The sequence below is a fragment of the Schistocerca serialis genome, chromosome 3, assembly GCF_023864345.2.
Source record: "Schistocerca serialis cubense isolate TAMUIC-IGC-003099 chromosome 3, iqSchSeri2.2, whole genome shotgun sequence".
NCBI classification, from domain to species: Eukaryota; Metazoa; Arthropoda; class Insecta; order Orthoptera; family Acrididae; genus Schistocerca; species Schistocerca serialis.
The window spans coordinates 58,905,779-58,925,912 of record NC_064640.1 but is presented as its reverse complement, the minus strand read 5'-3'; the positions used below and the strand labels follow the sequence as shown (position 1 = coordinate 58,925,912).

At 39.9% G+C, this 20,134-nt stretch overlaps 1 protein-coding gene across 3 annotated transcripts in view; it reads right to left on the bottom strand.

Annotated features, from left to right (window-relative positions):
- LOC126469710 (mucin-5AC-like) overlaps window positions 1-20,134 on the bottom strand; it is a 193,775-nt gene that overhangs the window by 16,260 nt on the left and 157,381 nt on the right. For 2 of the 3 annotated variants that reach the window (XM_050096896.1, XM_050096895.1), the window contains exon 8: window positions 13,543-13,582. In XM_050096896.1, coding sequence (XP_049952853.1) covers window positions 13,543-13,582 — 40 coding nt within the window. Of the gene's footprint in view, window positions 1-13,542; window positions 13,606-20,134 lie in introns of all 3 variants that reach the window. The other variant, XR_007586049.1, reaches the window with a different exon arrangement.

Genomic DNA, 20,134 nt, shown 5'->3' with positions numbered 1-20,134 from the left:
ATATGCAGACCATTTCTATGAACACTACAGCTCTACTTTGGATATGATTAATCAATTAAAAAGCAGTAGGAGAACAATGTGCTCATATGCCTTGGTAGTATCATGGAGGAACCAGACAGCATCAAGTTTACTGTACAGTTGGTCTTCAGCCAACAAGTGTGTGGTAGCCTATCATCTCTTTACCAAACAGAAGACCAAAAAGCAGTAACACTAACAATTTATTACCTAAGTAGAGTTCAGGATGGGGATGTACAGTCTTAAGCCTGCAGAAATGCACAACAGGATTTCAGGAGGCGAGAAATTAAACAAATTCTTCCAGTCTAAGTCTTGTGCCTTTTAGATGACATGTAATAGTGCCAACTGAAGCAGAATTGTAGTGTTTATAGAAACTGTCTACATACAGTAACAGAGGCTGTATGCCTATACAGTGGGACAATGCCACTGATTGTAATAGCGTAAGTAGTGAATCTCAGAATAAATCCCTGATGTACTCATTTTTCTTGTATATTTTGGGTTCTGAGGAAAGCGTCTCTGAAGAAGAGAAATTTGTTAACATCCAGTATTGATTTAAGTGTCAGGAAGTCATTTCTGAAAGTATTCGTATGGAGTGTAGCCATGTATGGAAGTGAAACATGGACGATAAATAGTTTGGACAAGAAGAGAATAGAAGCTTTCGAAATGTGGTGCTACAGAAGAATGCTGAAGATTAGATGGGTAGATCACATAACTAATGAGGAAGTATTGAATAGGATTGGGGAGAAGAGAAGTTTGTGGCATAACTTGACCAGAAGAAGGGATCGGTTGGTAGGACATGTTCTGAGGCATCAAGGGATCACCAATTTAGTATTGGAGGGCAGCGTGGAGGGTAAAAATCGTAGAGGGAGACCAAGAGATGAATACACTAAGCAGATTCAGAAGGATGTAGGTTGCAGTAGGTACTGGGAGATGAAAAAACTTGCACAGGATAGAGTAGCATGGAGAGCTGCATCAAACCAGTCTCAGGACTGAAGACCACAACAACAACAACGAGGGTTACTCCAATTAAAATGCATACAGCCAAAGAGAGAAACTGCTGTACATGAACACTAGTAAGCTGTACTGAAATCCTCATTTGGAGTCCAGATAGTAATACCAACTAGTCTCTTAAAAATTTCTGTGAATCAAAGAATGCAGCAATTAAATGATGACTCTAAATGAATGCATTTTGGACTGTATATTGCAATTGAAGCAATGGAACAATGGCAGACTAGAGCTCATGGAAGTCATTTCGAAGAGCAATGGATCTGAGGCACCAGCTGCAATAGCTACTTTGGCATGTGCAGTCGTTTCCAGGCTTAATCAGGGGAATTAAAATATGATTTCTGCTACTTCCCATATTATGCTAAACCGTTCAGGAAGGGCCATTCCACGTGAAAACATTCAGGAATTTTAGGAAATGACACCCATCGTCACGCAAATCCTTGAAATTTTGGGTAGTGGAGGTTTACCTTGTAATATTCACATTTCCAGAATGTAAATGTTGCAGGTCAATTACTTTTTCACTTATGATAAAAAGAAGTTGTATAGATTCAGGAATTCAGGCTTTCATAGACGAGCTCCTTTATAATTTAAAAATGCAATACTTTCTACAGTTTTTGCAGTGGAAACCTGATTTTTTTTTTTTTTTTTTAAAAAAAAGAGGAAGGTTTATATCTTTATGGTCATGCTTCTTGTAGTGAATACCCATCATCTACATCTCAGACAAAATTGTAAATAATTTCTTTTAAACAAAATCCATGCATGAACATTATAATTTTTTAAAATATTGCCCCCTCATAGATACCTTTGAAAAATTTACAATATTATTAAAATATTCCATTATGTCACATAAAAAGAATCAGTTTGTAGAAATAATGTGAAGTGTGAAAAACAACTATACTGTAAAAGAAATACTGAAGTTGCTAATTCATGACTACCGTGTCACCACTGAATTGCTGGAGCTGGCTACAATGAATTTCCCTAGGGGAAAAAAATCATACCTGAGAACACTGTTTTATTGCCACTACATGTATTGTTTCATCCAGTTCCTTTGTTTTGAGTTGTGTTCACTGAGCATGTAGTTCTGAGCTCTTGTACTGAGTTGTGCCCAGAGTCAATTATTGGTTGGAAATACAACTGTTGCAATTTTTAACTATTCATTCCAAAACAAAAATCAGTCCCCTAATGTCACAATAATAATCTGAAATGTATTTGTAATGAAACACTGGGATGGAATGATTTTTCATTATTTAATTACTTTTTGGTTACACTAATCATCTTTTGAATTATTAATGACAAATGTTAGTTTTATGACTGAAGCAGTATGGAAAGTACAAGTAGGCAGTGTTTTCTTGGACAGTATCTGCAAGATATGTGACAATGTCCTGACTGTGTGAATGAACTGACCAGTAATAAACAAGAACTTTTATTGTGGCAAAGCAAAAGTCATTCATACTGTGATTTAGATCTTTCATGTGTGTGTATTAAGCACAAAGACAGGTACCTGCGCAGATTCTCTCTACATAAAAAAATTTGCTGTGATCCCTTCAAGCACCATAGATGATCTGTTTCATCTGGATTGCATGAAATTAGTTTAGAAAAGGCAAAGACCTTCAAAACGAGAGGCTCTAGTGTTATTCCTGGAGAGAAAATGTGCCCAACCTGTATCAAACTTATTAATGAAAAACAAGCAAGTGATGACTCATCACCAGACTATATAAAGGACAGTAATGTGAAGGTGCAGACTCCTGAAAAATCTGTGCTCAATACTAGCTTAACTAGCTTAGAAGTATCTTTTGCAAAGCTGCATTCAGTTGCTCGGCATAGTTGGAATGCAGCAGCCAAATGAAAATTGCAGTCAGCAGCTGGGGCTCTAAAATTTCACATACATATCAAGTTGTGCTGGCTGCTGATGCAAGCACTATCCCTGACAGTGATTTAACAGAACTGGAATAAAAGGCAAAACATCATGATGAACTCATGGACAAAATTAAACAGAAAATTGAAAAAGCAAATAATCGTGAAAAAAAAAAAATCAGTTACTTAGTCTTGTGCCGCCAACTTGGTCTCGACAGAAAGTCAGTTCCAAATTTCAGGTTTCTGTATATTTGTTATGACAAGCAAGAGCTCTTTTAATGGAAAAGGGTATTTTACTGATGGCTGAGCAGAAAAGAGGGAGAGACATTGCCTCATGATACAGTGCAAAAAGTAAAGAGTTTTTATTTGGATGATATAGTGGGAATTAGTGAAGTTCGGTGGCAGGAGGAACAAGACTTTTGGTCAGGCGAATGCAGGGTTATAAATACAAAGTCAAATAGGGGTAATGCAGGAGTAGGTTTAATAATGAATAAAAAAAATAGGAATGAGGGTAAGCTACTACAAACAGCATAGTGAATGCATTATTGTGGCCAAGATAGACACGGAGCCCACGCCTACTACAGTAGTACAGGTTTATATGCCAACTAGCTCTGCAGATGACGAAGAAATTGAAGAAATGTATGCTGAAATAAAAGAAATTATTCAGATAGTGAAGGGAGACGAAAATTTAATAGTCATGGGTGACTGGAATTCGGTAATAGGAAAAGGGCGAGCAGGAAACGTAGTAGGTGAATATGGACTGGGGCTAAGAAATGAAAGAGGAAGCCGCCTGGTAGAATTTTGCACAAAGTATAACTTAATCAGAGCTAACACTTGGTTCAAGAATCATGAAAGAAGGTTGTATACATGGAAGCAGCCTGGAGATACTGACAGGTTTCAGATAGATTATATAATGGTAAGATAGAGATTTAGGAACCAGATTTTAAATTGTAAGACATTTCCAGGGGCAGATGTGGACTCTGACCACAATCTATTGGTTATGAACTGTAGATTAAAATTGAAGAAACTGCAAAAAGGTGGGAATTCAAGGAGATGGGACCTGGATAAACTGACTAAACCACAGGTTGTACAGAGTTTGAGGGAGAGCATAAGGGAACAATTGACAATAATGGGGGAAAGAAATACAGCAGAAGAAGAATGGGTAGCTTTGAGGGATGAAGTAGTGAAGGCAGCAGAGGATCAAGTAGGTAAAAAGACGAGGGCTAGTAGAAATCCTTGGGAACAGAAGAAATATTGAATTTAATTGATGAAAGGAGAAAATATAAAAATGCAGTAAATGAAGCAGGCAAAAATGAATACAAACGTGGCAAAAATGAATACAAACGTCTCAAAAATGAGATCGACAGGAAGTGCAAAATGGCTAAGAAGGGAAGGCTAGAGGACAAATGTAAGGATGTAGAGGCTTACCTCACTAGGGGTAAGATAGATACTGCCTACAGGAAAATTAAAGAGACCTTTGGAGAAAAGAGAACCACTTGTATGAATATCAAGAGCTCATATGGAAACCCAGTTCTAAGCAAAGAAGCAAAAGCAGAAAGGTGGAAGGAGTATATAGAGGGTCTATACAAGGGCGATGTACTTGAGGACAATATTATGGAAATGGAAGAGGATGTAGATGAAGATGAAATGGGAGATACAATACTGCGTGAAAAGTCTGACAGAGCACTGAAAGACCTAAGTTGAAACAAGGCCCCGGGAGTAGACAACATTCCATTAAAACTACTGACAGCCTTGGGAGAGCCAGTCCTGACAAAAATCTTCCATCTGGTGAGCAAGATGTACGAGACAGGCGAAATACCCTCAGACTTCAAGAATAATATAATAATTCCAATCCCATAGAAAGCAGGTGTTGACAGATGTGAAAATTATCGAACTATCAGTTTAATAAGTCACGGCTGCAAAATACTAACACGAATTCTTTACAGACGAATGGAAAAACTAGTAGAAGTCGACCTCGGGGAAGATCAGTTTGGATTCCGGAGAAATATTGGAGCACGTGAGGCAACACTGACCCTACGACTTATCTTAGAAGCTAGATTAAGGAAAGGCAAATCTACGTTTCTAGCATTTTTAGACTTAGAGAAAGCTTTCGACAATGTTGACTGGAATACTCTCTTTCAAATTCTGAAGGTGGCAGGGGTAAAATACAGGGAGCAAAAGTCTATTTACAATTTGTATAGAAACCAAATGGCATGAGGGACATGAAAGGGAAGCAGTGGCTGGGAAGGGAGTGAGGCAGGGTTGTAGCCTCTCCCCGATGTTATTTAATCTGTATATTAAGCAGGCAGTGAAGGAAACAAAAGAAAAATTCAGAGTAGGTATTAAAATCCATCGAGAAGAAATAAAAACTTTGAGGTTCGCCGATGACATTGTAATTCTGTCAGAGACAGTAAAGGACTTGGAAGAGCAGTTGAACGGAATGGACAGTGTCTTGAAAGGAGGATATAAGATGAACATCAACAAAAGCAAAACAAGGATAATATAATGTAGTCGAATTAAGTCGGGTGATGCTGAGGGAATTAGAATAGGAAATGAGACACTTAAAGTAGTAAAGGAGTTTTGCTATTTGGGGAGCAAAATAACTGATGATGGTCGAAGTAGAGAGGATATAAAATGTAGACTGGCAATGGCAAGGAAAGCGTTTCTGAAGAAGAGAAATTTGTTAACATCGAGTATAGATTTAAGTGTCAGGAAGTCGTTTCTGAAAGTATTTGTATGGAGTGTAGCGATGTATGGAAGTGAAACATGGATGATAAATAGTTTAGACAAGAAGAGAATAGAAGCTTTTGAAATGTGGTGCTACAGAAGAATGCTGAAGATTAGATGGGTAGATCACATAACTAATGAGGAGGTATTGAATAGGATTGGGGAGAAGAGGAGTTTGTGGCACAACTTGACTAGAAGAAGGGATCGATTGGTAGGACATATTCTGAGGCATCAAGGGATCACCAATTTAGTACTGGAGGGCAGCAAGGAGGGTAAAAATCGTAGAGGGAGACCAAGAGATGAATACACCAAGCAGATTCAGAAGGATGTGGGTTACAGTAGGCACTGGGAGATGAAGAAGCTTGCGTAGGATAGAGTAGCATGGAGAGCTGCATCAAACCAGTCTCAGGACTGAAGACCAAAACAGCAACATTTAGATGATGAAAACACAAGAATAATACCTGGGAAAAAAGACAAAGTGAGCACCAGCAAAAATACCTATGAACAAAAGCGTCTTGTTTTAAGGAATTTAACTGAACTGTATTCCTCTATAAAAAAAAAAAAAGGTATCCTGAAGACAAAATTTGCTTCTCTTAGACCAAAACAGTGTATACGTGCAGGATCATCAGGAACACACACCGCATGTGCGTGCATTTACCAACAAAACATTAAATTTCTTCTAAATTCCATTTCTATTAAAGAAACATACCAAGATTTAATTAAAATAATAAATATGATATAAATAACAGAGCCGGTATGCTTCATGTATGTGAAAAATGCCCCACCAGTTCATTGCTTCAAACTCACTTAGATAATGAAGTAGAAGACTATGATACTGATGAGACGGTTCAGTACAGTCAATGGGTATCAACTAATAATAGAATGACTAAGTGTTCGAACCACTTCTCTATCAGAATTCTGTGTCACTTCTCTATCAGAATTCTGTGACACACTAACTACGAAAATTGAAAAACTTAGTCCACAGACTTTTATTTCTCAATCACAAGCTGATTATCTGAAAATTAGGATGGAAACACTTGATGCAGGATCAGAGTTAATTTTAATGGATTTTGGTGAAAATTTCAATTTTTTTTTGTTCAAGATGAAGTACAGGGGTACGATTGGAACAATGGCAGCTGCACTCTTCACACTGTCCATATATATTACAAAAAGGACAAACAGTTGCATGCAAAAAGTATTTGTACTGTTTCTGATGATCTAGAACATTATGTTGCCTTGATGTACCAGACTCAGAAAACTGTATTGATTTTTTTTTTCCAGACTCAGAAAACTTTTTTTTTTTTTTTTTTTTTTTTTTTTTTTTTTTTTTTACGTGTGAATTTCCAGAAATTCATCCTGCATATGTTCAATAATTCACTGATATAAAAATTGAAAGAATTTCAGAAATATTTGCTACCATGAACATGACTTCAACATAAAGTGCAGCTGGTCCTTTTTTGCTACCAGCCATGACAAATCTCCCTGTGATGGTATTGGTGGCACTGTTAAAGGACTTGTCATGAAAACAAGTTCGCAAAGAGTTTATAAAGATCAAATACTTACAGCTTCACAGGTATTTGAATTCTGTCGTGAGAACAAGGCATTTCAGTTCTCTTTGTTTCAAAAGATGAAATGGTACAAGTCTGACATCTTTGTCAGCACTTCACAAGTGCAAAAACAATTCCTGGAACACGATCTATGCATCACATTGTACCAATATCATCAACCAAAGTTGGAGCAAAAAGTCTGAGCTGTGATACGGATTTTAGTATCATGCATGATTTCTCAGATGCACTTCCACCACTAATGCAAGAATGCACTGTGAAGCCCAATTGCTACGTTGCATGTGCATATGACTCTTCTGGGATTTGGGAATTGCTGAGAAGGTGAAGGAGGAGATGTTACAGTAAGGTTCATGCATCCTCATGGACCATCCCCATCCTTCTATTGGTCTGATAATGATGTTTCTTTGTATTCTATGTGAAGTTGATATCACCACAGCAATAGGCCGTATTTATTATCTGAGCAAAGAGTCCTCGAAGTTGGTGGAAGAAAAGTTGTTCTCATACAAAAAATATTATCTAAGCATCAAAGTGTCTTGTCACGTGTGTAATTACGAATCAACTTTAATTCAGATTGCAGCGCCAGCATTTTGTGCGGTGTTGACAACATTGGCTTTTGACAAAATGCTTAAACATTATGAACAGAATGCTATGTATTTTTACATTGAGTTAATTTGGTTATGACAGAGGTAAGAAAGTGTTCATATGTCATATAATGTACAAGTTGCCCTCTATTTTATAATGTGTAGTTTTGTTTCATATATTGCAATATTTGTTCAATCTGGATATTGTTATGTGTACTGATGTTGTTAATGGATATTGTTATGTGTACTGATGTTGTTAATGTCTCTTGGGTAGTAATTGTATTTCTCTCCATATATATATTTTCCCCAGTGCCATTCATTTCTCAAAACTGATTTTGTGTGTGATGAGACTTTATTATTTGTAGATCTCTTTCTAATTTTTTCTATGTTTTCCAGAGAGAGAGAGAGAGAGAGAGAGAGAGAGAGAGAGAGAGAGAGAGGGGGGGGGGGGGGCAATTGTCCAAAATATTTTTTCTAGTTTTCAGAAACTAGATGTCCATGAGGATATTCAGGGAAAAACTGTCAGCATACCGTTTTTTGTTTAAAAACTGCACCCAATTCCCAAATTTTTACAGTTTGTTTTGATGTAACGCATTACATAAAACTTTCAACAATTGCTACCAAGAGAATGTATATAAAGCACTAAAAATTGGTGAAAGTTCATGATTTTAGATACAAAATCAGTACACAAAATCTCAGTTCACAACTAGATAATGGATGTCATGGCCTGGATGACTTGACATGGAATGACCTGGAGGATTTCTGTGATACAGCCGATGAGGTGTCACAGTTCAGACTATGGCTTCCACATAGAGAGGGGTAGTAGTTCACTCCTTCAACGAACATGGCATCTTTTGCCTCCAATGAGCAGAGTGAGAGGAAGCTGGGTGCCATAAGGAAAGACATGGCAGAAAATGATCCCCAGAGCCCTGATGAAGTGCATGCTCTGTGAATTGCAAGGGTTGTCATTGTCAGTAATGTCTTAACTTGGGAATCCCACTTTGAGTGACATTGGCCACATTTCAGTCAGCTCTTAAAATGTGGCAGAAGCTATGGCAAGCCTCTTCTAGCCACCACCTCTACAGGGGTTGTGTGTGTGAATTAAGGTGAATCCTACAGAATGCAATACACGCACACAGACTGAATGCACAGTAGACAACAATGAGCGGTATGAGCACACACGCCACTAACTTAACTTAGGAAGTTAGAAACCATGATATGTACACAATGTGTGTGATCCTATATACTAATACAGGTTGTCTCAAAAGAAAGTTTATATCTGAACAGCTCTCTGTGCACACACAACAAATCGGCACAGTGTGGGGCATACATTCATTACTTGTTTGCCCTTTAAGAATCCAGCTGACACAAGTGCTTCTCAGGAGCAGGCTGTGCATTCTGTGTACGACAGTTTCAAAGAAACGTTGACACAGTGACTGTAGCACAGAAGAATTTTTGCAGCGATTGTGGATTGCACACTGTAAATGACACACTTAAGTGCTCCCCTCATCCCGAAATGGATCAAATGTTTGAGGAGATTGTTCAGAACTGGCCAAACCGAAATCTGGGTGACCAAGGTCACCAAGAATGGGCAAATCCATGGAGAGTGTAAATCAGTCTGTCTGTGACGATCCTAAGCCCTCCATTTGTAAGCGAGTGCATTCTTTAAATTTGCGTAAATCATCATTGCAATGAATTCTGCACAAAGACCTTAAATTGCACCCTTACATAATCCAAAGTCTCAGGATGCCAGGCATAGGCTGTAGTTTATTGTTGATGTGACTGAGTGCCCTTTATTTATCATCATCATCATCATCATGTTTCCTGACGAGCTACATTTTCATCTGAATTGTCACGTCAATAAGCAAAATTGCTGCTGCTAGAGTGCAACGAATCTAAACAGAAGCATGAGAAATCCCTTCATCGGTCAAAAGTTACTGTATGGGCTGTGACATTGGCTTGAGGAATAATCATCCTGACTTTTTCAAGAACAAGAGCAGTCATGCAGTCTCAGTGAATTCAGAAAGTTATGTGACGAAGTTAAATGACTTTTTGGTGCTTGAATTGCAAAACTGTACTGGTTATTACCAAAGAACATGGTTTCAGCAAGACAGAGCCACAAGAAACACGCCCAATGGATCTAGACTGGAAGTTTGTGAAATTTTCCCTAGCAAATTGATCTCCAGGAGGGGTGACATACATTGCTGCTCCCGCTCCCCCCCCCCCAGCCCCCCCCCCCCCCAAACTTGAGCTCTATGGATTTTCTTTCTTATGAGGATATCTCATATCTAAAGCGTATGTCAGTAACCTGATCCTCTCGAGCATCTGAAACAAAATATCCATAGTGAAGTGGCAGCCATCCCAGTGTCTACATGCTGAGTCGCCATGTAAAATTTTGTTCATCATTTAAATCAGTGGCCTAGGCATGCTGAATTGTATTTAAATGACAATATTTTGAAGAAGTTAATTCCTAAACTGTATATTTCAATTATAATTAAAGATTTTGTCAATGGACTTCAACCTCTATTTTATTATGACACAACAAATACCAACTCTATTTTGAGACACCCTGTATACTCTTGGTATATTACCAGGTTTGTGAATTGTCAGGCTATCTTCAGCCCCCTATCTTCCACACATCCATCACTTTAGTGGTTATGACCTACACAGATTTCAAATTCATGAAGTTAGAAATTGCATTCGTTAACACTGACCACTTGTTCTCATTCAAACTCCATACCCGCTGATGATTTAGAAGTGTTCTCTCACCAATGACCATAGTTAGCAGACAGTGATGAACAACAACTTATCATTTGTTTTGCTGCTCAAATAATAAATCTTATCTACTACTTTTTACCTCATATTCCCTGATTTACTTCCTTCAAAATTACCTCATTTAATTCCACTGCACTTTGTTGATGTTTCAGCTTATAGCGCCTTTCCAAGGCTATCCGTTCTGTTAACCGTTCTCCCAATTCCTTTGCCATCTATAATGGAATTACATTGTAACTGACAACCTTCAAAGTTATTATATCTTATTGCTGAACATTAATTTCCTTTCCACATTTGTCCTTCAGTTCCTTTGCTGCTCACTCAATGAACATATTGAATAACATCATGAATAGGCTGGATTTCTACCTTACACCCTTCTGAAACTACTGCCCCCCCCCCTTTTTTTTTTCCTTCACATCCTCCGACTCTTACAGCTGCAGTTTGGGTTTCTCGCAATGATCTCAGTAATTCTGAGGGAATATCTTCTTCTCCAGCTGCCATGTTTTGACTTAGGTCTTTCAGCACTATGCCAAATTAATCTGATAGTATATCATTCATCTCCTCTTCATCGACTACCTCTTTCCTTTCCAAAATTTTCTTCGTGTTTGTTTCTTTAGTATAGTCCTTCTGTATGTTTCTTACACCTTTCATCCTCCCCTTCTTGGCTTGGTACTGGCTTGCCATTTAATATTGTAACACTCATTGACTTGCTTCACTTTTCTCCAAAGGTTTCTTTATTTTTCCCATAGGTAGCATCTATATTTCCCCACAGTCATGCACATTTCTACAGGCTTGCATTTTTTTCCTCTGGCCATTCCTGATTAGCCATTTTACACTTTCTGTCAATCTAATTAAGATGCATGTACTCTTTTATGCCTGCTTCATTTGCTGCATTTATGTTTTCTCCTTTCACCAATTAAATTCAGTACCTTGTGCGACACACAAGGATTTCTACTAGAACCCATCATTTTTGTCTATTTGACCTTCTGTTGCCTTCACTTTGTCATCTCTCAAATCTACTCGTTTGTTCTCTATGGCATTCCTTTTCCTTGTGTCAGTGACTCATTGACTAATACTACTTCTGAAACTCTCAGCGACCTCTGGTTCTTTTACTTGTCCTGGTCTCATCTCATTAATTTCCTGTTTTTCTGCAATTTCTTCAATTTTAATTTGCAGTTCATAACCATAAAATTACAGTTAGGGTCTACAGTTGCTCCTGGAAATGTTTTGCACTTTCAGATCTGATTTTGAAATCTCTATCTTGCCATTATGTCACCTATCAAAAACTTCGTTGTCTCAGGGTTTTTTTCCTTCCATGCACACAACATTCTTTCATGCTTCATAAAGCAAGTGTCTGCTATGATTTAACTAAACTCTATGCAGAATTCTACCAGGCAGCTTCCCTTTTCATCCAGAACTTGGAGTCGTCCAAAAACACTATCTGATGCCATTCCTGTCCCCAGTGACATTGATCCTTACACCATTGCCATCTAGCATGTTTCTGCACGTACGTCAAAGATAGCTGGAGAAGTGGATGACACACATGTAACGTATCCCGTTATAAACGGTGACAGACTGTCACACCAGATAGCGCAAGATGTATTACATTGTTTTGCCAGAGCCAAGGAGAATGCAGATCTGCCCTGCAATGCCATTCAGATGAGTTGTCTATCTTCCCTGGGGTTGATCTGAGTGGTGCGACGCAACCCATCTCGTCATGTTCTACCGTCTTCCATGAACCATTCTGCACACACACACACACACACACACACAAACACACACACACACACACACACACACACACACACACACACACACACACACATTGCAATACTGAAACACTATCACACACAAGCAGCAATTTCCTGGATAGCTGCATCACATTCTCTCATGCTAACAATGCGCCCTTCACTTATTTGATGGTATGGTTTGCGCATACATCTACAAGGTATCCTGTACGTCTGCTCTAGCGACACTGATCCATTACCTTCAGTTTATAGCAACAACGAGAGCCAGAGGCACATTTTAGCATTAGGTGGTGTTACACTACAATACCAATGTTGACCTGGAACCCTCATGCCAACACGGTTCAAATGCTAATCATTTCTGCAGAACATACTAATGTACATGCCCTGTGAATACGGACATCGTATCTCTAATCATTCAAGGTGTTCTGTTTTTTTATGTTAATGTATCAAGACTGAGTACTATAGACTTCTGTATGGTAAGAAGTTATTATGCAGGTGATTTAATCAAAATGACTGGCTGATGTTCTTTATCAGTGTGCACAGTCACTGGAGTTATACGGAAGTTTGTTAATGTCTCTGGTGGATAACACACACTCTTGCAATGAGCTCACCACAGAATACGTTTGAAAGGCCCGCCAGTGCCATTTTTGTTTTATTTCACATAGACAGACAGCATTCATTATTTCACTTCTGGATAGCAATTCTGAGCAAAATTCCTCTTCTGCGCAGAACACAGCACAAATAGTTTTCTACACACGGTTCATCTGATTCTCATCCACCAGGCAGCCTTATGTGTTCTGTGTATGCGCAAACCACTTTGCCACCCTCGTCCACGAGCGCAAGCCTGGGGAGTATGGTTACATATTCTACAGCCCTGCTGCCCGACTGCCCTTGCATCAATGGTTTGTCCTGTTACCTGCAGGCATCCAACTGCCTGTGGATGGCCACTATAGCTAAAACAGCCTGCCCTATGTATTCAAGAATTATCACAGACGTAACCTCGAAGCTATGTTTTTAGGGTGCTACTGGCAATATCACGTGTAATCAGGACATGCAAGCTATTGCATAGAATATTCTCAACACACACACACACACACACACACACACTCACACACTCACTTTTGCCAATGTGAGAACTTACAGATAATTTGACTACAATATATGGAGCAAGCATAGTACTGAACTTTGGAGCTGACTTATTTCTCTAAGACAAGAATGTTTTTGTTACCGAAGGTAACAATGAAGCCAAATAGAGAAATAAAATAGTTTACTCACTGCGGAGAGCGCCTTTCCCAAAGGCCGGAAACACAAATGCCTTTGAGTTGTGCAGTGAGGTCACTGAAAACATAAAACACACAGTTTGAGTACAAAAATCCCATGCAGGTAGACACGAAACTGAAACAATAATATTCAGGCTTAATCAGAAATAATGGATAACATTTATTTATCAAATTTTGGAATGAGAGGTAGGAAGGAATGTGGGTATGGGGGGCAGAATGAATGAGTGTGATGAGAATTTGGGGGGGGGGGGGGGGCAGTGAATTACGACAATGTAGGGATTGTGTGGGGAGGCAACAGTTAACAACCGTGATAAAGGGAGGAGGGGGCGACAGTTGAATGGCTGCGACTAGGGTGGAGGGAGGAAGGGGGGCAGCGAATGACTGCGACAGGTGGGAGAGAGAGGGGGCTGTGAAAGATTGCGGCAGTGGAGGGGGGGGGGGCAGGGAGGGGGCAGTGAACGACTGTGGCAGTGGGGGGAGAGGCAGGGAGTTGGCAGTGAATGACTGCACCAGTGGGGGGAGAGGCAGGGAGTTGGCAGTGAATGACTGCACCAGTGGGGGGAGAGGCAGGGAGTTGGCAGTGAATGACTGCACCAGTGGGGGGAGAGGCAGGGAGTTGGCAGTGAATGACTGCACCAGTGGGGGGAGAGGCAGGGAGGGGACAGTGAATGACTGCAGCAGTGGGGGGGGGGGGGGCAGAGGCAGGGAGGGGGGCAATGAATGACTGCTACAGGCAGAGGAGCAGAGGAGGGAGGGACCAGTGAATGACTGCAACAGGGGGCGGAGGGAGAGGTGAACAACTACCATGGGGTTGGGGGGGGGGGGGGCAGTGAATGATGACTGAGTGGAAGTGTGTGAGGCAGAGGGGGGCAGTAGGAGAGATGAATGCGGAAGGAAAACAGAGACAGAAAGGACAGAGCACAATTCAGTGACATAATAGATTACGTAGTGATATTTCGGTAAAGTAACAAAAAAGAAGGACTGTGACTATGGAAAGAAATGTTACTTTCAAACTGTTAGCATTTTTTACATCTGTCTCCTGGCTAAGAATGTGCTTGGTATGAATATTTAAATTTCCTCACTTTAATCTGTCAGTGAACTGCAGGTGCCTATAGATCCAAGAAATGTCTGGTGGTGCGACTCTCCCCTCCCCCCCCTCCCCCCCCACACACCTGATATTTATTCCAAACCCCTGTGTAATCCTAAGAAGGTAGAGGCACTGGCATATTCAGTAATGAGCAGGAAAGGGATCTTGCTGCCCCACATCTGCTCGAAATAAAGAACTTTGCAAATCAAATTCACATCCTGCCCTGCCAGACAGAAGTATCCATTCAGTATCAGTATGGAGGAAACAACAGATTACAGATATTGAGTAGTAGGAGGTATACCAAGAGTTTCAAATTCTCAAAACTATTTCTGACCCCCGCCCCAGGTCTAGGCCTGAGTATGCTGCAGAATACAGCAGTCTGCACACACACACACACACACACACACACACACACACACACACACACACACACACACACACACACACACACACACACGTCTTTTCTAAGCACTAGCCTGCTGCTAACCCTTGTGTGAGAACAGCATTACAGAACTCTTCACCTCTCCTCTTTCTTCCATTGCAAGATCTCTTGATAGTAACAGTTCAAAACCTACAGAAAGCCTGAAACAGGGGTCCAAACTCTTAGGTACAATGCTGGTTTGTTCACATCTAAACTCATGCCTAAATAGGTTTAGATTTCTTGATCCAAAGTCACACATTGTAAAACTTTCGTGACTATTATTAGTGCAGCACAAGCCCACTATCAAACAACAAGAAAGAGTAATGCAAGTACAAGGGCATGCTGAAAAGTAATGCCTCTGAATTTTTTATGTGAAAACTCTTAAAATATTTTAAATAAAACAAATGTCATGTCATGAACATTCTACACCTTTATTCTTCACGTCTACATATTTACAGCCTTTTGCCACAAGAGGGCGCCTAATTGTAGCATGTAACATGACGGTGGGTCTCAACTGTCAGTGCAGCTTGCCCTTCTCTCATGCTGCAAACTACGGATGAAGGGCAACTGGCAAATTCCATATTTTTGGATTCCCAGAAAGCACTTGACAGGGTGCCCCATTGCAGGCTGTTAATGAAGGTCCAAGCATATGGAATAGGTTCACAGATATGCGAGTTGCTCGAAGACTTGATAAGTAATAGAAACCAGTATATTCACCTCGATAGCGAATGTTCATCAGCGACAAGGGTATCGTCATGAGTGCCTGAGGGAAGTGTGAGAGGACGGCTGTTGTTCTCTATATACATAAATGACTCGACAGCCAGGGTGAGCAGCTATCTGCAGTTGTCTGATGCTGCTGCTGCTGTGGTGTACAGTAAAGTGTCAAAGTTGAGCGACTTTAGGAAAATACAAGACAACTTAGACAAAATTTCCAGTTGGCATGATGAATGGTGGCTAGCCCTAAATGTGGAAAAACTTAAGTTAATGCGGATGAGTAGAAAGAACAAGCCTGTAACGTTAGGTTACAGTATTATTAGTGTCCTGCTTGACACAGTAAAATCATTTAAATATCTGGGCGTAACATTGCAAAGCAATACAAGATGGAATGAGCATGTGAGAACTGTGGAAAGGGAAGATGAATGGTTGGCTTCAGTTTATAAGGAGAATTTTAGGAAAGAGTGGTTCACCTGTAAAGGCGACCACATATATAATATGGTGCAACCTATTCTTGAGTACTGTCGAGTGTTTGCGATTTGTACCAGTTCAGACTGAAGGAAGACATTGTTGAAGCAATTCAGAGGTGGGCTGCTACATTTGTTACTGGTAGGTTCGAACAACACTTAAGTGTTACACAGATGCTTTGGGAATTCAAATGGCAGTCCCTAGAGGGAAGATGATGTTATTTTCAAGAAACACTATTGAGAAAATTAAGGGAACTGGCATTTGTAGCTGACTGCTTAATGATTCTACTGCCTCCAACATACACAGCGCATTTGGACCACGAAGATAAGATACAAGAAATTAGGGCTCATATGGAGGTATATAGACAGCTGTTTTTCCATCTCTTTATTTGCGAGTGGAACAGGAAAGGAAATGAGTAGTAGTGGTACAGGGTGCCCTCCACTATGCACTGTATGGCAGCTTGCGGAGTATTGATGTAGATGCAGAAAGTAGGAACAGCATGCTGTAATCACATTTTGAATTCATCCACACATGGAGCACAGCTCCATCAGCATGATAATGCAAGACCACACAAGAGTACTGAGACATCTGCAACAATCTGATGCTTTGGGTTCACTGTTGTCAATCACCCTCCCTAAGGCTGGTATTACACTATCAAATTTCTTTTTTATCAAAAATCTTTGTCAAAGATATTTGATGGTGTAATAGGAACTTTGTCAAATGTCGTCCAATATTTGATCAAATCTAGGGCCTCGCTGTAGATTTGATCAAAGAAATCGCTTGTCTTCTGTTCACTGCAATGTGATATGTTACCACATGGAGCGCTAGCATCGCTGCAGCGTTCTGTCGTCTGAAGTGTTTTTATAAACATTGCCGGTAAATACAATTGGTGTGTGCCGACAACTACAAAATTAATAGAGATGTGTGAAGCTGATGAGGCGCTTTACAATGCGAGGCACCCTGAATACAAAAAAGATTGAGAAGATTGGAGACCTAACCTGACCTAACATAACCCTCTCCTGTAGCAAGGAATTGGAGTGTTACAGTGAGCCTGTCTTCTGAAGATGTAGCAGTTCTTAAGTGAATACTGTGCTTTGTGATATGAGGATACACTTCACTGAGCACATACAGAAATGTACGCTCATCCATTCGTAAGTAATTCATGTAGGACTTGACGCCTTCCACTGTAGGCTCACGTAACAAGTTCTGTTGAATGTTTTTATCATGTCGTCGTAAAACCCACGACTTCACCCAGATTAGATTAGCTTTTCATTGCATAGATCCATGCTGAGGAGATCCTCGTGGATGTGGAACATGTCAATTTTGTTTTAATTTGAAATAACAATACTAATAGTATGAATAAATACAATACTAATAGTATGAATAAATACAATACATCATATGTTTCTATTAAAAATTTCGTCAATGGAGTAGAAGGAGTTGGCCACTAATAAGACTTTCAGGCTCCTTTTCAACTGATCTTTATTTGTAACTAAACTTTTTATGTTTGCTGGCAAATTATTGAAGATGAGTGTTCCTGAGTAGTGGACCCCTTTTTGAAGTAAAGTAAGTGCTTTTAAGTCCTTGTGCAGATCATTTTTGTTCCTGGTATTGTATGTATGAACGGAGTTGTTTGTTGTAAAAAGAGATATATTATTTAGGACAAATTTCATTAAGGAGTAAATATACTGAGAGGCAGTAGTTAGTATACCCAGTTCTTTGAAAAGGTTTCTGCAGGACGTCCGTGAATTTACTCCACAAATAATACGTATTACACGCTTTTGGACTCTGAAAACTCTTGTTTGACTTGAAGATTTACCCCAAAATATTATACTATATGACATTATGGAATGAAAGCAGGCAAAGTACGCAAGCCTTTTTCATTTTTATGTTGCCTATGTCTGCTAACACTCAAATTGCAAATACAGATTTGTTAAGGCGTTTCTGCAGTTCTGTGGTGTGCTCCTCCCAACTGAATTTATTATCAAGTTGTAATCCCAGGAATTTAAGAGTGTCAACCTCGTATGTATGGTTCTTTTTTCTTCCCCCCACTTCTTTTCCGCATGTGCACACAATGCAATTGCAGTACGTGCAACTGCTGCGGTTAATAACAAGTTGTTGTCAGCCATCTTGAACTTTGACAAAAAATTTGATGACAGTGTAATACCCCTTCTAGCGCTACATCAAAGATCTTTGTCAAATATATTTGACGGAATATTTGATCACATCTTTGATCAAATCTTTGACAAAGAAATTTGATAGTGTAATACAGGCCTAAAGTCCCAACTTGGCCCCAACCAATTTTCATCATCTGTTTCCAAAATCTGAATTACAAATTTGACGACTTCACTTCAACAGTAATGAAGTAGTGCAAGCAAAGTTGAGGTTATGGCTCTGTCAACAAAGTCAAGAATTCTACAGTGAGGGTATTAAACTGCTCTATCATTGGGAGAAATGTGCTCTTTACCAGGGTGACTTTGTTGAGAAATAAATTTACAGACATGAAGAATAACGATGTAGACTGCTAATAATGTTTATTTATTTAAAATCTTTATGAATTTTCACACAAACAATTCAGAAGTATTACTTTTCAGCATGCTCTTTTAAAACATGTGCCCTCGCTTCCTTGAATTTCGTATCAAGATACAGGAGCCCAAATATGTGCTCTCATCTTATTCCCTATCCTCTACATTTCTTGCTGCGCATACACATCAGCCAATACTACTTCATTCTGTGAAGATAACTACGTGATGGTGGTTGATGGCACCGTTTATCACAGGCCCTATTTTTTCGAGGAGCTGAGTCCCGCGGGTCTTGTTATCTGTACCTTCACTGGTAAACACCATGACAGCCTTCTACACACCAACATCATTCAAACCCTTCAGCAGCATGGATGTGTGGGTAGGATGATTTTTCTGCAAGACAGCACTACTCCTCACACTGTACAACCAGTGAAGTGGTTGCTGCAGGGGCATTTTGAAAATGTTAGCATTATCAGGCATCATTTACCTTAAGTCTGGCCATCCAAGGCACCTGGTCTTAATCCGAGTTACTTCTGGCTGTGGGGCTTTCTGAAAGATGTTGTGTTCACTCCTCCAATTACGAACATAGCTGAACTTTAACCACAGACTGCACAATGCATTCTGGACATGGCCGCTGAGATCACTTATCTGTTGAGGAACATGTAGTTCCTCGATTTCAACCTGGTGGTGGTGGTTAGTGTTTAACGTCCCATCAACAACAAGGTCATTAGAGACGGAGCGCAAGCTCGGGTTAGGGAAGGATTGGGAAGGAAATCGGCCGTGCCCTTTCAAAGGAACCATCCCGGCATTTGCCTGAAACGATTTAGGGAGATCACGGAAAATCTAAATCAGGATGGTCGGAGACGGGATTGAACTGTTGTCCTCCCGAATGCGAGTCCAGTGTGCTAACCACTGCGCCACCTCGCTTGGTATTTCAACTTGTGGGAGAAAACAGTGGACAGTGTATTGAACAGGTCTTGCACCAGTCTCACAACAAGAGGAAACTGATGACATTTTGCTTTTTATGTGGTTTTTGGCCTAACAACAATTTAAAACAGATTTTTCCCATCCAATGTGGTATGACCTTGCTGTGATGGATGGGCCTTACCTAACCAACAGAGTCACAGCTGTTGACTGCCAAATATGTGCAGTCATGCACTGAACAGTAAGGATGATGTAATGTGCAATTTTAACAATACCCAGCCTACTGTGATTCATGTGTCATTTGTAGTCAGCCTCATTTACGTTCAGATGCTTACAGTGCCATTTATTGGTAAATTTTCATTAATCATCTTTTGTTCCCTGTGTCAATAATATGCTGTTCAAATCTGATGACACTCTCAGCAGTGGTTCTCCTTCTACAGTATTCTGAAAC